The sequence below is a fragment of the Lampris incognitus genome, chromosome 7, assembly GCF_029633865.1.
Source record: "Lampris incognitus isolate fLamInc1 chromosome 7, fLamInc1.hap2, whole genome shotgun sequence".
NCBI classification, from domain to species: Eukaryota; Metazoa; Chordata; class Actinopteri; order Lampriformes; family Lampridae; genus Lampris; species Lampris incognitus.
The window spans coordinates 13,983,932-14,002,887 of NC_079217.1; the positions used below are offsets into that span (position 1 = coordinate 13,983,932).

Genomic DNA, 18,956 nt, shown 5'->3' on the forward strand with positions numbered 1-18,956 from the left:
CAGCTAAAAATAAAATTCAGGTAACTTGAAACTCCAGGCCAAATAAAATGTTTCATTTTTATTATGTGCAAGTCTCAGCACTTTTAGGAGCTCACAGTAATATTACCATGAGTAGCGAGACCGGGGGGAGCTCAGAATATATGTTAACTGAGGGCATATAATCTATTAAAGATGGATGGCATACGGTGTCTGGTTGGTGTAGCGGTTTATTCCGTTGCCTGCCAACACTGGGATCACTGGTTCGAATCCCCGTGTTGCCTCCAGCTTGGTCGGGCATCCCTACAAACACAATTGGCCGGGTATGTTTCCGGGTCGCTACACTAGTGCCTCCTCTGGTCAGTCAGGGCACCTGTTCGGTGGGGGGACTGGGGAGAATAGCGTGATCCTACCACGCACTACGTCCCCTTGGCAAAAGTCCTCACTGTCAGGTGAAAAGAAGCAGCTGGTGACTCCACATGTATCGGAGGAGATATGTGGTAGTCTGCAGCCCTCCCCGGATCAGCAGAGGGTGTGGAGCAGTGACCGGGACAGCTCGGAAGAGTGGCATAATTGGCTAAGTGCAACTGGGAAGAAAAACGGGGAAAAAGCCAAAAAAAAAAGAAAAGAAAAAAAAGATGGATGGATGGATGGCACCAAGTAAAAAAAAAGAAAAAGAATGTGTGTGTGTGTGTGTGTGTGTATATATATATATATATATATACACACACACACACACACACACACACACACACACACACACACACACACACACACACACACACACACACACACACACACATTATCCAAACCACTTATCCTGCTCTCAGGGTTGTGGGGATGCTGGAGCCTATCGCCTATCCCAGCAGTCATTGGGTGGCAGGTGGAGAGACACCCTGGACAGGCCGCCAGACCATCACACAAGGTCGACATACACAAACACACCCAAACACATTTATATCTAGGGACAATTTTAGTACAGCCGATTCATCTGACTGACATTTCTTTGGATTGTGGGAGGAAACCGGAGCCCCAGAAGGAAACCCATGCAGACACGGGGAGAACATGCAAACTCCACACAGAGGACGACCTGGGACGACCCCCAGGGTTGGACTACCCCGGGTCTCGAACCCAGGACCTTCTTGCTGTGAGGTGACTAACCACTGCACCACCATGCCTCCTATATACATACATACATCCATATATACACACACACACCCACACATTATATATATATTATATATATATAATGTGTGTATTGGCCATCTTGAGATAACATTCTGCACTGGCTGGGTCTCCTTTTCTGTATTCAAAATCTTTTGCTCCTTGTAGGCTAGCGCTGGGGCTCTACCCCTGCAGCAGCTGATAAAAGTCAGCTCAGGGCGATATTCCCCTGAGTCCCTGCTTTCCTCCATGTTTTGCAACATTATCCCCCAGGATTGGGTAATTTATGCAACCATTTATCTAAGCTGAAAGGCACAGCTCCCACGACAGAGACATAAAGCAAGCCAGTGCAGCAAGGCTGCACTGGGCATTGATTTCACCGACTGACAGGTAATGCATACTGCCACCATGTCGTAACCTAATTTAGCCAGTCAAGTACGTACCTTATAGCCTGGTCCTAGTTGATGAATTGCAAATATCTGTGCTGGATTGAGCGCTTCACTGAACACGTACATGGCTCCGAGCTGTCCACAGAATACTCGGTTAGCGTCCGCCGTCTCCGAGGACCCCAGGAAGCACTTATCATAACTCTGAGAGACAAACACACAGTAGCACAGGCCACGTCTTTTAACATCTTGTGATGGAAGGAGCTAATCATCATTTGTTCACAGCTAACTAACAAGGCAATTAAAAAGTAGAAAAGCAGTGAGAGGTTTTTCATTGAATAAAGAGCATATATATAAGAAACACTGGGTTATGGGGCTGCAAGCCGCGAACGCCCCACCAAACTGTCTGAACACGCCGCCTGCAAGCGATCCATTTTGTATTTCATCTTGTTTAAGCAACAGCCTTGACAACCGATGTCTCCAAATGAAAAACTATACCTCTGATACGCAAAAAAAATATATGGTAAGGGTACGTGTTTGCTCACTGCTCAAAATTAATAGTGCAGATTACAAATTTATTTTACAACTGCGGCTGATTACACAATTAGCAAACGGAGCCCCCTCCTATTTTCATTTTGAAACTTCTCGCCAAGATTAAAAGTCCGCTGGATAAATCGCAGGGAAACAGCCAACGCGGAGAATTTCACAAGGGGCATTAGACAATTAAAAATCTGTGTTTGTTAAGATAGCACACTTTTTCAGCAGTAGCCCAGCAATGAATTTACATAAAATATTGGCGAATTAGAAGACTAAATGCTAAGTGTTAAACAGTCAGAATACAGTCACACCGACAAGCTGAATAGCCGGGATGAAGCCGGTGTGAGATTTCCACTCTTTCAATATTTCACTATAAATCTAAAAAAGTCATTTTAGTGACTCGCTCTGCCCCAGGCAAGGAGTTGCGTAACAACAATTTTCAACCTTATTTTTTCATTTTACCAGTGATATAATACTGTCAACTTACATCCTATGCAGGTTACCACTGCTGTGACCCTTGTTAATGGACCGCATGAAGACCGGTTTGGATCTTAATGTCATGTGACATTTCATGCCTTCAGCAGAAGCCACGGAAATGGTACATACCCAAACAACTACTGCCTGAAATAGCCCAAACGCATGAAAACCTTGGAAAGTTACACGTTAGACTGAAGCCCTGACTGAAAGGGGGGAGTTGTGCCGAGTAGTTCATTATTTGGTTTCCTGTATGGTTACTTTTTTCACGACGGCATAACTTCTCCCTCACACCATGGTGTCCCCTCATTCAGTCGACCTAATAGGACACGAAAGTAAAATATTTTCATGGCATATCTGTGATGTGGTTTCCCGGATGTTTTGTCTTCTTAAAAACTGCTGCAGCCAGTGGCTCAAATGACCCCTCCTCATTAGCACGAACCCTGCACTTTCTCTCAATCAGCTCACGGTTGCATCTCGAAGAAGACCGGCCATCGTGACCCCAGCTTCAGGAATTTTCTTTTTTTAAGAATATTCTTATGCAGGCAATTTTTGGATACAGCCCACATTGGTACAATCTTGTTTTTCCGTTTTTCTTTCAATAACAACATTATTGCGGCATACAATTATAATCATTTGGCGGATTTTATACACATCAATGGGCCAGGTAGCAAGACTAATGCTAGAAAACAAAAGAACAAACCAAGAGAGCAAAACGAGAAACAAAGTGTAGAAAACAAACATGTATACAGCTGTTACACACTGCAAAAAAGGAATTTCAAGAAAGTAAAAATACCTTATTTCTAGGAAATTAATCTAATTTTTTCCCGGAAAGGAAAAATTATCTTGTCAAGCATTTTATTGTGTAAGAAAAGCAACCTTGTTTTCAGATATTTCATATTTATTTGTCTTTCTAAGATATTGCAGCTAATTTTGAGCTAGATTTATCTAAAAACAAGCTCTAACAAAGCACCACATCAGAGGAACCAGATTTCCCCTCCTTATTTTAAGAATTAAACCATCTGTGCTTTCTTAATTTAAGAACCTAGTGAAATAATCCCAAAACAAACCTGCAGGATTAATATTGTCAATCATTCAACCCACACCTTAACCCTGCCCCGGACCCATTAAATGTCTCAATACTGGTCCCCATGCCCTATCAAACACTCTCCTCCTTCCTGCAATCTTGAATCTATGTATCTCCAAATGGAGGACCTCGCCCCGCTTTCTCAGCCACATCTCAAATGAAGGCACAGCATCAGAGTTCTATAATCCATCCATCCATTATCCAAACCGCTTATCCTGCTCTCAGGGTCACGGGGATGCTGGAGCCTATCCCAGCAGTCATTGAGCGGCAGGCAGGGAGACACCCTGGACAGACCGCCAGGCCATCACAGGGCAATTTCTATAATCACAAAATTAATTTTTTTTAGCCAATACAGTACTCAGATTCAACGGCCATTTGTCACTGCCAGAGATCAGAGCAGTGTCACCCATAGAACCCAGAATGGCCACAAGGGGGTCAGGCTCCCATTGCTTACCAAATGCTTTTGAGTAAAAATCAAATACTGAAGTCCAGAATGAGTGGAGGTGGAGCCTGTCCAGAACTGGTGTGTAAGGAAGCCAGCTTAATTCTTAAAATTTGTTAGACGATACTGATACACCGGGATAAACCTTGTTTACTTTCACTTTTGAGTAGTGCAACCTACACTACCGTTCAAAAGTTTGGGATCACATTGAAATGTCCATACTTTTGAAGGAAAAGCACTGTACTTTTCAATGAAGATAACTTTAAACTAGTCTTAACTTTAAAGAAATACACTCTATACATTGCTAATGTGGTAAATGACTATTCTAGCTGCAAATGTCTGGTTTTTGGTGCAATATCTACATAGGTGTATAGAGGCCCATTTCAAGCAACTATCACTCCAGTGTTCTAATGGTACAATGTGTTTGCTCATTGGCTCAGAAGGCTAATTGATGATTAGAAAACCCTTGTGCAATCATGTTCACACATCTGAAAACAGTTTAGCTCGTTACAGAAGCTACAAAACTGACCTTCCTTTGAGCAGATTGAGTTTCTGGAGCATCACATTTGTGGGGTCAATTAAACGCTCAAAATGGCCAGAAAAAGAGAACTTTCATCTGAAACTCGACAGTCTATTCTTGTTCTTAGAAATGAAGGCTATTCCATGCGAGAAATTGCTAAGAAATTGAAGATTTCCTACACCGGTGTGTACTACTCCCTTCAGAGGACAGCACAAACAGGCTCTAACCAGAGTAGAAAAAGAAGTGGGAGGCCGCGTTGCACAACTGAGCAAGAAGATAAGTACATTAGAGTCTCTAGTTTGAGAAACAGACGCCTCACAGGTCCCCAACTGGCATCTTCATTAAATAGTACCCGCAAAACACCAGTGTCAACATCTACAGTGAAGAGGCGGCTGCGGGATTCTGGGCTTCAGGGCAGAGTGGCAAAGAAAAAGCCATATCTGAGACTGACCAATAAAAGAAAAAGATTAAGATGGGCAAAAGAACACAGACATTGGACAGAGGAAGACTGGAAAAAAGTGTTGTGGACGGATGAATCCAAGTTTGAGGTGTTTGGATCACAAAGAAGAACGTTTGTGAGACGCAGAACAAATGAAAAGATGCTGGAAGAATGCCTGACGCCATCTGTTAAGCATGGTGGAGGTAATGTGATGGTCTGGGGTTGCTTTGGTGCTGGTAAGGTGGGAGATTTGTACAGGGTAAAAGGGATTCTGAATAAGGAAGGCTATCACTCCATTTTGCAACGCCATGCCATACCCAGTGGACAGCGCTTGATTGGAGCCAATTTCATCCTACAACAGGACAATGACCCTAAACACACCTCCAAATTGTGCAAGAACTATTTAGAGCAGAAGCAGGCAGCTGGTATTCTATCGGTAATGGAGTGGCCAGCGCAGTCACCAGATCTGAACCCCATTGAGCTGTTGTGGGAGCAGCTTGACTGTATGGTACGCAAGAAGTGCCCATCCAACCAATCCAACTTGTGGGAGCTGCTTCTGGAAGCGTGGGGTGCAATTTCTCCAGATTACCTCAACAAATTAACAGCTAGAATGCCAAAGGTCTGCAATGCTGTAATTGCTGCAAATGGAGGATTCTTTGACGAAAGCAAAGTTTGATGTAAAAAAAATCTTATTTCAAATACAAATCATTATTTCTAACCTTGTCAATGTCTTGACTCTATTTTCTATTCATTTCACAACATATGGTGGTGAATAAGTGTGACTTTTCATGGAAAACACAAAATTGTTTGGGTGATCCCAAACTTTTGAACGGTAGTGTATGTACTTTCATGGCTAGCATTTACTGAACACCGGTGGAAATTCATAAGAGATGTTTCCCACAATTCCTCCGTGAGGGGTACTACCATTTCTGTCTTCAACTTGGTTCTATACCTTCCTGTGCCTACATCCTGACTAATAAGTGTCTGGTTTAAGATTAATACCGCTCTTCTACATCCTGGTCTAACATTAATTAGCATCTCAAGTGCATGATGTTGTGGTATGTTTACAAATGTAGCTATATGAGACCTTATGAAGTTCAGGATCTGTAGATATCTGAAAAAGTGTGAGGCCAGGAGATCGTATTTGTTCCTTAATTACTCGAAGAATATAAAGTGGCCCCCTGGTACAAGTCATTGAAACACACCGCTCCTTTCTCTTTCCAGTGAGCACACACAGAATGCAGACGGGATGGTTTAACGGCGTGATTGTCACATACTGGGCTGCCTTTATACAAATTTGGGGCTTTCAAGTGTGTTTTAATCTGTTTCCATATTTTCAAAGAGCTGTGTACCGGAAAGGTACCTCCATATAAAGATTTGTTTGTCTTAATAGGGTTGTTCAGAAGGGCTGGGAGAGAGACTGACGGACTGCTCACTCTATAGAAAAGCATAGAAAATCTATAGGTGTTTAAATGTGCAGCCCAATGGTAACATCTAAAATTTGGGAGACCGAAGCCACCCTAATTTTTTTTGGGAAAGGGGGGATTCCCCCCCCCCTTTTCTCCCCAGTTATATCTGGCCAATTACCCCACTCTTCCGAGCTGTTCCGATCTCTGCACCACCCCCTCTGCCAATCCGGGGAGGGTTGCAGACCACCACCACATGTCTCCTCCGACACATGTGGAGTCGCCAGCTGCTTCTTTTCACCTGACAGTGAGGAGTTTCGCCAGGGGGACATAGCACATAGGAGGATCGCACTATTCCCCCCAGTTTCCCCTCCCCAGCGAACAGGTGCCCCGACCGACCAGAGGAGGTGCTAGTGCAGCGATCAGGACACATACCCACATTCGGCTTCCCACCCGCAGACATGGCCAATTGTGTCTGTAGGGATGCTAGACCAAGCCGGAGGTAACACGAGGATTCGCACCGCTGATCCCCGTGTCTACCAACATGGGGATACGCCACCCAGATGCCCAGCCGCAGTTTTACACAGGTGTTTCTTGCTAGTGTCAGTAAATTTGGCAGAATATTCACTTTTTACCCGTTTGTATAATTTCATCTGTTACTTGTGTTCTCCTCCATGCACATGTGTGAAGAATAGAAATGTGCTCAGACAACTGGGTGTCTCATCTAGGTTTCAATTTAAGGGCAAATTGCTTTGTAAATCTGGCCCCATGAGTTTCACATGAAAAGAACAGTTTATGATTCATTCGGTGTCATGCTACTAACCAAATTTCATCCTCTGCCATAATCTTACCATGGTTTGAATATTTGTGTAACTGTCTACAAAAATGAAGTTATTGTGAACAAAGCATAAACAGCCTTCTCCATAAGCACATTTACAGCTGTCTAGATTGAAGCCATTTTTCCCCTACACAGTACATTGTGAATGTGTACCCCCCCCCCCATTTGTAATGTTCGTTCTTCTTCCTCCTCTCTCTCCCCTCAGCACATCTCTGTGAAAAATGGATATTCAAATTGAAACTTTGAAACTCCAGCTAAACTGCCTGGAGAAATCTTTGCTGAACCTCATTTTCATCATTGAGAACTGCCAAAGGTTTGTGCTTCTTTTTTTCTCCCCCGTCTTACACTTTTAAACTAAGAGGGATCATCAAGCACCACCTTCGGTCTCTCATCCGGCAATAAGCATCAGAAACGGGATGGGAGTTAAAAGGTTTGCTTACATCATTTGTGTTGACGTGCCATGCCATGTCTCCATAAGAAACAAGCTGTCCGTTAACGTAGCATCGGATTTCACTGTTCCTCCAGCGGTTGTAGATGTGAACGATGCTGATCATGTACCACTGCAAGAGAGGAGGGGAAGGGGGGAGGGGTCTGATTTTAGGCAGTTAAGCAACATTATCTATCATTCATAACTGAACCAGATTACAGGCCAGTCTACTTAACTATTCCCTTGAATATTCAATAAAACAAAATTAACACTAATACAATAAGTCATTCTTTTCTATATATATTACTACACATTTACACTATTATATGTTATTACTGAGGAAACTTTTACTATTAACTATAAACTATTATTACGAGATATGAAGTGAAAAAGTGCAACGCAGGACAAGCGATCTCGAATGCAAGTATGACAACATTTCTGATAAGGTGCACAATTTGCTTCTTTTTAAGACCAGAGTATTCAGATAAACCCCAGAGTAACTTGACATGGCACAGATAACCTACAAGACTTTGCAACATACAGTTCTAAAATTTGAGTTGCAGGATTATAAATAATAGATAAGAAGAAAAGGATGGGAAAGTACAAAAAATATATTTTCTCTATCCAATATATATATATATAAATAATCCAGTGAGTCAAGTAAATTCTTTATGACACAGTACAAGCCTGTTTCATGCCATAAGCAATCATCAGCTGTCAACGGATGATTGCTTATGGCATGAAACTTTTACTTATTTGTTGAGCACTTTCCCTACCGTTGAGTTTCTTTTAACAAAGTTTATATATATATATATATAGATAGATAGATATTCCGCTCCTCATTAGTTGAGCACTTCTATCAACACCATTGACGGTTTCGAAAAAAAATGCTATATATGTGTGTGTGTGTGTGTGTGTGTACACAAGTGCTGACCCGAATAGGAGGAAAACTGGTAAAATTCACAAAAATTCATGTAATAGAGACAAAACTCCTGCACACTGTGTTCTTGCCAGCTGAGGTGTATTAATATTTCAGTATTTGTCAGTTCTGATACAAGCACTTTGATTTCAAAGTTTGTTAAGTTTTTCTTTCACTTTTTAAATCCTTTTTCTGGCAGCATATATCTCTCAAAGGTAAAGGTTATAGTTTCTTCTTTCTTGTGCACAAGACATTCAAGCTTGTCTGTCCCTGTGCTGATTGAAGGTTCATAAGTAGCAATCAGCATTTTCATTGCATATGCAAGAAGACAGCGTGGCAGCTCAGAATATTTCTTGAATCTGGCATTGATTTCGCTCGGCTAGAAAAAATGCTATATAAACGCAATCCGTCCATCCATCCAAATACTTCTAGAGAAATATCAGAGATTTCGGAGAATTTTGTTGCATGAGGCTCACGGACTCTCAGATTTATAAACACTTGAGGTCGCACCTGCGTCAATGTTTTTTGTTTTTTTTTTACATATTAACTACAGGCAATGACAGGTTTGAGCAGAGATGAATGCACTAGCTGCACCCTGTCAGCTCCCACTGTTAGGGAATCAAACACTGTTAAAATGCATATGATTGCCGGTTTTGTATTTCAGTTCTAGTTTAACTTTTCTACACTTGTCAAAAACAACTGGCAGTAGGTGCAGTTTTTTAGGTTACTGCTATGCTGAATTCTCCAGCCATGATGTAACAAAGTATATTGAATAATATCTAACATTAAGGTATTTTTTATGTGTCAGAGTTTAAAAGTCAAACAAAATTTATCTTCCTCCTATTTTTATTCACTTTTATCAATTACTGTTTATTGAATTTTGAATATTTTAAAGTAGACATCCTGCATCAAGAGCTGTGCTTCAGCCAATGACGTGATGTTGTAGCACAACCTTGTTTTTCTGACCACCAACATAATAAAACACTTACAGTACAACATAAACAGGTCAGCACAGCAGCGAAAAATGTGATGCTGTATACCAGCACTACTGATGCTGGAAATCTTGATTTTCAATTCCAGGGCTGATGTTAGTTTTTTTTTCCCCTTAACTAACATACTTTTTGGCACTTGAACTACTTAATGGCTTGGCTCCGTCCAGCCATCCAGAGGGGAATTTTGAGGTCCAGCGTTTGCCGAGCAGAAGTGATAAACAGTCAGGCAAGCAAATTCATGGATCTCTGGAGATGAAGGAATAGACCCTTGCAGGTTGAAAGCTGAAACAATTTGGCAGAGAAACTAAACCACAACTGAAATATATTTTCAATAGACAAACAAAAATGAACAGAAAACCAAAATATACAATATTATGACGATATAAGGTTAATCTTCCCCTTAAATATAAGCTTATCGGTAAAGCCAATGTTTTGTTGATCTGTACCATATAAAATGTTTCAAATGCATCATCTGTATGTACATAGCAGAGGAAATCAAATTCACTCATATGCAGAATTGCCAAACCTTAAAACTACTTCTTTTTTTTTTTGTGCTGGCCTTGGTTTTAAGGAACCTCAGAGAGGTATCTCATAGAGAAACATTGACCTGGCACTGTGGCAGTCAGACTGGAAAGGCACACTCAGCAGTATGCAGTTTAGGTTAGGCCTCGTTCATGTGACTGTGCACTCTGCCTGTCAGTCTGACACAGGGCATAGCCAGTAAATAAATACATACATACATACATACATACATACATACATACATACATACATACATACATACATACATACATACATACATACATACATACATACATACATACATACATACATACATACATACATACATACATACATAAAAAGTCAGCATGCAATAGACAGCAGAGCACTCTTACACACAATGAGAGGACTCACAGAGGTGAAGAAGAGGGAGAATGAGATGCAACAAGATACTAGAGCCCGACTGATAAATCAGCGTGCCAAAATTATCGGCCAATATGAGCTAATTTCAGATATATACTATATCGGTATCGGTGTTTATAACAGCCAATAAATGACAACCCATTAAGACCAGATGCAACGTTTGCGTGTATATCACTTCAAGACCGGGTGCAACGTTTGCGTGCGTCTCCCTTTACAACCAGAATGTGACGCGCGTGCATTTTAGCCGATATCGTCGGTTTTCAAGACACATTAAGAATGTGTTACACTTTGCTAAAAAAAAAAAAAGTTTGTTGTGACCTTCAAACTTTGAAAATATACAATGTTTTGAACATACACTACCGTTCAAAAGTTTGGGATCACCCAAACAATTTCGTGTTTTCCATGAAAAGTCACACTTATTCACCACCATATGTTGTGAAATGAATAGAAAATAGAGTCAAGACATTGACAAGGTTAGAAATAATGATTTGTATTTGAAATAAGATTTTTTTTACATCAAACTTTGCTTTCGTCAAAGAATCCTCCATTTGCAGCAATTACAGCATTGCAGACCTTTGGCATTCTAGCTGTTAATTTGTTGAGGTAATCTGGAGAAATTGCACCCCACGCTTCCAGAAGCAGCTCCCACAAGTTGGATTGGTTGGATGGGCACTTCTTTGAGCAGATTGAGTTTCTGGAGCATCACATTTGTGGGGTCAATTAAACGCTCAAAATGGCCAGAAAAAGAGAACTTTCATCTGAAACTCGACAGTCTATTCTTGTTCTTAGAAATGAAGGCTATTCCATGCGAGAAATTGCTAAGAAATTGAAGATTTCCTACACCGGTGTGTACTACTCCCTTCAGAGGACAGCACAAACAGGCTCTAACAGGTACTATTTAATGAAGATGCCAGTTGGGGACCTGTGAGGCGTCTGTTTCTCAAACTAGAGACTCTAATGTACTTATCTTCTTGCTCAGTTGTGCAACGCGGCCTCCCACTTCTTTTTCTACTCTGGTTAGAGCCTGTTTGTGCTGTCCTCTGAAGGGAGTAGTACACACCGGTGTAGGAAATCTTCAATTTCTTAGCAATTTCTCGCATGGAATAGCCTTCATTTCTAAGAACAAGAATAGACTGTCGAGTTTCAGATGAAAGTTCTCTTTTTCTGGCCATTTTGAGCGTTTAATTGACCCCACAAATGTGATGCTCCAGAAACTCAATCTGCTCAAAGAAGTGCCCATCCAACCAATCCAACTTGTGGGAGCTGCTTCTGGAAGCGTGGGGTGCAATTTCTCCAGATTACCTCAACAAATTAACAGCTAGAATGCCAAAGGTCTGCAATGCTGTAATTGCTGCAAATGGAGGATTCTTTGACGAAAGCAAAGTTTGATGTAAAAAAAATCTTATTTCAAATACAAATCATTATTTCTAACCTTGTCAATGTCTTGACTCTATTTTCTATTCATTTCACAACATATGGTGGTGAATAAGTGTGACTTTTCATGGAAAACACAAAATTGTTTGGGTGATCCCAAACTTTTGAACGGTAGTGTACATAAAAACACGGTAAAAGAGGGAGGGCGGCCTTTCCACTTACAAGTATGTAAATGATATTTACCCAAAAGAATCACACGGTTAATAGTATCTGAGATGTTTTCATCTAGATTATCCATGAAGTAGACTATATCAATGTATGAAAATTAAGGTAAATTTACTCATTTTAAAGACAACCAATTATGGATCTCAGACCAAAACCAATGAGCATAAGAACGATTGAAAAAATAAATGGTCAATGGTTTCAGCCTAAGAAGAACAAAAGAGGCAAGGATCCACTTCAAATTTAAATCTCTTACGTAGAAAATAATTAACAGGGCATATTGCTGATACTATTTTAAAATGGGTTTCTTTGACTTTAGGAGCAACAGGACATGACAGATAAAAAGAAAAGGACTTCCTCCTAAGGGGGACCTCTACATTATCACATACAGAGCACGAGTTGAAGTCCCCAAAATGATTCTGTTTAAAAACCAGACTAACTGTTATTACATTTTTTTATCCATCAAATTTACATCACCAACTCTTAGAGAAGGCAAAGAAGGTGAACTCAAATAAAACTGCATTTTGTATTTTGTTTGTTTTTCCAGTGCTTTTAGCCCATCTTAGCCTCCATGTGGACCGCAGACATTTTTCTAAAGTTGTGCCTCAGACAGTGACGGTGGCTGATGATCTAAGGGAAGCGACAGTGATGCCGAGTACAGCAGATCCTTTGAGGACGAAAACAACAAATGAATTAGAAGATTCAGACCCAGATTATAACGTGACCGCTGACCCGCTGGGTGAGAGAAATGGTGTAAACACAACATCCATTGCAGGTTGTCCGTCTTGGGAGAGAGGTCCCTCCTCTCTTGCTCTCCCTGAGGGTTCTCCCTATTTATTATTTCTCCCTGTTAAAGGGTTTTTAGGGAGCTGTTCTTTATCTAACACGAGGGTCTAAGGACAGGATGTTGTGTTGCTGTAAAGCCCCTTGAGCCAAATTTGTAATTTGTGATACTGGGCTATACAAATAAAATTGACTCGACTTGAGAGACATGTTTGAGGAGGAGGAGGAGGAGGAGGAGGAGGAGGAGGAGGATCTTGGCGAGTTTGCCATATTCGATTTTTTTTGTTTATCGATTTTTTCAAAAATATGTAAATGAACATTAGGGCAAAGGCAACCATTTCCAATTAAAACCAAAAGGTTTAAGCTCTCGGATGTCTTTATTTCATGCATCTATCTGCTATAGAGGTTGGGAAATAAACGTTTTAGTGAACACTGACAATTTTATCAAGTTTTTCAGAAAACCCTCGGGTTTTAGGAGGTTGTTTTCAAACAGTGCCTCAGGTTTTAGAGCTTTTTTTCGAGGACGCCTTGGGCCATAACGTGTTTGGAGCCTTCAACCGCGTTATAGTTTGCAACGCTGCTATAGCAACACACGTGTTCGCAACGCCACAAATCACAACAATCAGTTTAACCCAAGCGGAGTCGCCCCCGACGGAGATAATCTGTGTTCATGCTAAAGTGATAACTGTCACGTGAAATTACTTAAATAATCCCTCATCACTTCTCCTCTTGGCCTAAATAAACTCGACAATATGCGTGTCAGCCATACCTGGTTTTGCTGCAGTAACGTGAAAGCCGGTGCCATCAGTGAAACAGCAAAATGGCGTTAAGGGTTACGGTAGTTGAGCGGTGTAGGCTAAGCTGCTGACAGACTTGATTGTAGGTTTATTGTTTAGTTAGGAAACAGCGCGGCAGTTCCAGCGAGCAGACAGACAACGGTCCTATCGGTTCTCCCTCCGCACTTCTAAACCTTCTCTGGAAACATCGCTTACAGCGGTCTATAACGTTGCTAACTTAGTGTAAACTATTACTAAGACACGTTAGCCCCTAGCTAATGGGTCTGACCCTTTAGCCGAGCGGTTAGTGATGTCGCCTTGTGGTGCAACACACCCCGTATCGAATTCCGCACCGGGCAAGAAAATAACCGGTTACATTAGGTTACCAACAGAGCTAGCTAACGCCGTGTTTATCAGTTAACGAGCGGTTAAACTAGAGCCTTTAACTCATTGTGTCTAAATGAGGCGATGGTGAATATATCCGAGACTCGCATGTCTGTGGTTACAGTCGGTGCTTTGGAAATTATTAAACGGAAATAAACGACACGGAATTAAACGTGAGCTGAACAAGTACCTAACATGTCTTGGTAGCCAAACAACCTCATCTAGCCACACATAACAAATAGTAGTCAGCAATCGACTGATACTGAACAGTGTTTATTTTTATTTAGCTAGTTATTTAATTTTTAATTGGGCGTCCGGGTAGCACAGCGGTCTGTTCCGTTGCCTACCAACACGGGGATCACCCGTTCGAATCGCCGGTTCGTTACCTCCGGCTTGATCGGGCGTCCCTACAGACACAACTGGCCGTGTCTGCGGGTGGGAAGCCGAATGTGGGTATGTGTCGCTGTACTAGCGCCTCCTCTGGTCGGTCGGGGCGCCTATTCAGGAGGAGAGGGAGAACTGGGGGGAATAGCGTGATCCTATGTCCCCCTGGCGAAACTCCTCACTGTCAGGTGAAAAGAAGCGACTGGCGACTCTACATGTATTGGAGTAGGCATGTGGTAGTCTGCAGCCCTCCACAGATCTGCAGGGGGGGGTGGAGCAGCGACTGGGACAGCTCGGAAGAGTGGGGTAATTGGCCGGACAAATTGGGGAGAAAAGGGGGGGATCACACACACACACACACACACACACACACACACACACACACAGAGACACGCATATATATGCTCAGCAATTGACTGATACTGAACATACATTACTGATGTTTATTTAGCTATTTATTTTATTTTTATTTATTCTTTATTTTCTGTGTTCATTTCTAGAATTGGTTGACAATGTACAATAATGTTAAATATTATTTAATATAGCTATTTGTTTGAGAAAAAATGCAACGTGATTGATTGATTGATTGGTTGGTTGGTTGGTTGGTTGGTTGGTTGGTTGAAGAAAGCAGCCTTCTAAGTACCTTTGCACAGTCATATGGTGCAAAAGGTCTATTTTCATTCCTGCTCAAACATTCACTATATCCGCCGCTATATCGGTAATTGGTGAATTTTTGCCCTCTAAAATCTGTGTCAGTATCTGTCTCAAAAATCCCATGTCGGCCGAGCTCGACAAGATACAGCAACTCGTCATCTCTCTTACTGTCCGAGTTTCGGCCTCAAGTCAATTAAAAATGTGATTCATCACATCGCAGCTTCAGAAAGTCTCTAAAAATGCGGTAATGAAAGGAACGGTTGTTCCAAGGTGTTAAGTGAATGCTCTAATTGTGTGACGCATGCCTTGAGCCAGTTTGCCCCCTCCATGGGAACAGATGTGGTACTCTGATACTTCACGCTAAATTAAGTTTCATTTGCTCATCTACATTTACATCCAATTACACCTGTAAGACTCCCTTGTGGGATTTAAACACCTCAATTCCAGGAACAGTTCTATAGTCCTTCCCTGAAAACTAATGACTGGTGGGGAGTTAGGAGCAAATGTTGCAAATGTTGGTGTGTTTCACTCTTTTTACAAAAACTACAAGGCTTTGTTTAGATCTTTATTACAAACTTGAAGCCAGAGGTGCTCCTGTTTTGAATACCCGTCACACCTGTAGTTGCAACATTTATTTTCTTACTATTGCCCAGTCATCCCTTGTTGACAGTCATTATAAATACACAGAAATCCAAGTTTCTAATATACATCCATCCATCCATTCCATTATCCAAACCGCTTATCCTGCTCTCAGGGTCGCGGGGATGCTGAAGCCTATCCCAGCAGTCATTGGGCGGTAGGCGGGGGGACACCCTGGACAGGCCATCACAGGGCCGACACACACACATTCATACCTAGGGACAATTTAGTATGGCTGATTCACCTGACCTACATGTCTTTGGACTGTGGGAGGAAACCCACGCAGACACGGGGAGAACATGCAAACTCCACACAGAGAATGACCCCCAAGGTTGGACTACTCCAGGGCTCAAACCCAGGACCTTCTTGCTGTGAGGCGACCGCACTAACCACTGCGCCACCCTGCCCACCTTCTAATATACAGAGAACACAATAATAATGCCTACAAATATAAGAATATTACCTTTAAAATATTGTGTCATGTCTAAGTGTTGCAACAATCCACCAAGTCAAATCCCTGGTAAGTAAAATCTCACTTGGCAAAGAGAACAGACAACACTTGCTGGGTTACAACATTTTATAAGCCTGTTTTCATCCAGTAACATATCATCGCCATAGGCATAATTTAATCCATCACTCTCAATGAAGGTTAATGTAGACTAAGTCACAGTGACTAGGACTGATATTCCTATCATTGATATAACTCGGGTTGGCACGGTGGCGCAGTGGTTAGCACAGTCACCTCACAGCACGAAGGTCCTGGGTTCACGCCCCGGGATAGTCCAACCTTGGGGGTCGTCCCGGGGTCCTCTGTGTGGAGTTTGCATGTTTTCCCCGTGTCTGCGTGGGTTTCCTCCGGGGGCTCCGGTTTCCTCCCACAGTCCAAAGACATGTAGGTCAGGTGAATCGGCCGTACTAAATTGTCCCTAGGTGTGAATGTGTGTGTGTGGGCCCTGTGAAAAGGGGCAGCCTGTGCAGGGTGTCTCCCCGCCTGCCGCTCAGTGACTGCTGGGATAGGCTCCAGCATCCCCATGACCCTGAGCAGGATAAGTGGTTTGGATAATGGATGGATGGATGGATGGATGGATGATATTATTCAGTAGTAGCTCACCTGAACACACAGTCATGCAAATCTTGACGTGCTCTAGTTTAAGGCGATGTTCCTACTATTCATCTTGTTTCAAGTTAGAGGGGGGTTTTATGTATGAAAGCAGACAGGAGGCAGCTGGCAAGTTTAACAAAGTGCAGACGCCTGTCTTCTTTTTTTAATTTTAGGGCACTGCCTAAAATTAAGTTAAATTCAACTCCTCAGCTGAGCATACATGACATCAACCACTTACCGTGAGCGGAGCAATCACAAAGGAGGACACACGGGTTTAGTCGGGAGTGTTTGGTGCACATCCAAGAATTTCATCAAAATATTGCTCGCTGATGGCAACAACTAGCATAATAATGCACATAATGAGTGCAGCATGCAAACGGCTTTTAGATAACCGGTCAAGAGGGACACTTACCTTCCTTGGCTGAAAGTCATACTTCACACAATGCTGGAAGCCTTTTCCTTTTGACTTGAGCGACGTCACGATCAAACAGTTACCAACAAAATGAGCCGAGTACCCAACGCCCTTGCTCGTGCGAAAGCTGTAAATAGAAATTTGAAAAGATAATGAGCTCAAACTTGACAGACTGGAGTGTAATTCATTTATCAGCAATCTGGATATAATACGGAGAGGGACAAGGTTTCTTATCGTCAACCCCAAACCGCCTGAGACCAGCTGTACTTGAAATGTCAATAGGTTTTTGTTATTTTTGTTTTTTTGTTTTTTTTGTTGTTTTTTTTTGGTGCCCTTAGAGATTCCCACTTTCCCTTTTAGCAATACTGAGGCCCATACTAACCAACTACCAAAGTGCAGTGAGAAGCTTTTAGGATGCATAATTCGAAATATGGAATCAAGAGACATTTTTCAATGCCCTGTGCAATACATAAAGCAATTTGTGAACATCGTTGACATATAATTTCGGATTCCGAAGAGAATTAAAATGTCAAACTGAATTGATCAAAGATGACGAAAAATGAGAATGCTCCGCTGATGCACCCAAAATGCTGTTCCTTCTGGTTCTTGATCCGCTCCTTGTCGCCTCTGATAACAAGCCTCCCTGCTGTCTGCACGGGGAGAATGCATCCCATGTATAATGTACACAGAGGAACATCTCTATGCACCCCATCACCCCATACTCGCACACCAAAACACAAATGAGTTCACAATACCACCCAAGCCTTTCTCTGCTGAAAGCTACACGCTGCCTCCCCACTGACTTGAGGCCAGCAGCAATCTACCCTCTTCAACCCCACACCCCCACAAAAAGGAAAGGGGGGAGGGGGAACCACCCACTGCGATTAACTGAAATAAACATCAGCTGCCTTGCTGGGGCTGATAAAGAGAGATTATGTTTGTTTTTTTGTTTGGGGGGGATGCATGCAGTGCTGCAGGGCGATACAGAGTCCAAGACCTGGATACCAATGAGCAAGCCTCGCTGCTCCTGTGGCAGAGGACTTGCCTGTTTGTGATTACCCTCTCTCCCCCAAATATGGATCTTCTTCTTTAGAGATAGCTTCTTTTTGTCTTCGGGCACAGCTAGTGTATTATGTGCCACTCAAAGCAACACATAAACAGGATTAGCAGGAATCAACCCACAACTGCAGTTATGATAAGATTGAAGTTGGTGGCGTGTGAAATCAAATAACCCAGTTTAGCAAACACATCTTTTTTTATTTTCTTTTTAATGTTTTACAGTATAGACATGTAGAGAAAACCCTTCCATAATGAGTATATTATTTCATCTGCGTGTTACCAAAAAACAGCCAAGCAGATGACAAACTGCTCGATTCAACACTGACAAATTACTGTGAACTTTCTCTATCCTCGGCCCACTCGACCTTTCCCACTTTGTTATCCGCTCCCCGTGGCTCATCTCTTTTCCCTTCTCTGTGTCTCTCTCCCCAGGCCCCTCTCCCACCGAGCCAGAACAGCAGCCCATAAACACTGCACCTCCGGGCTATTGATCTTAACACTAATTACCCACAAAGCTCTGGGAGAGCTGCTACGCAAGCATCGTGCACAATAACATTCAAGGCAAAAATGTAAAACTTTCTTCCCGGCCACTCCCCCTGGCACCCCGCCGCCGAGTCGAGCCTGTACAGGCCTCTG

General features: G+C 42.3%; 1 protein-coding gene across 5 annotated transcripts in view; it reads right to left on the reverse strand.

The window, feature by feature from the left end:
* Positions 1 to 18,956, reverse strand: part of nbeab (neurobeachin b) — a 338,760-nt gene that overhangs the window by 222,192 nt on the left and 97,612 nt on the right. For all 5 annotated transcript variants that reach the window (XM_056283778.1, XM_056283780.1, XM_056283777.1 and 2 more), the window contains exons 6-8: positions 17,262 to 17,388; positions 7,710 to 7,829; positions 1,584 to 1,730 (exon numbers count right to left, since the gene is read on the reverse strand). In XM_056283778.1, the coding sequence (XP_056139753.1) occupies positions 1,584 to 1,730; positions 7,710 to 7,829; positions 17,262 to 17,388 (394 nt within the window). The remainder of the gene's footprint in view (positions 1 to 1,583; positions 1,731 to 7,709; positions 7,830 to 17,261; positions 17,389 to 18,956) is intronic.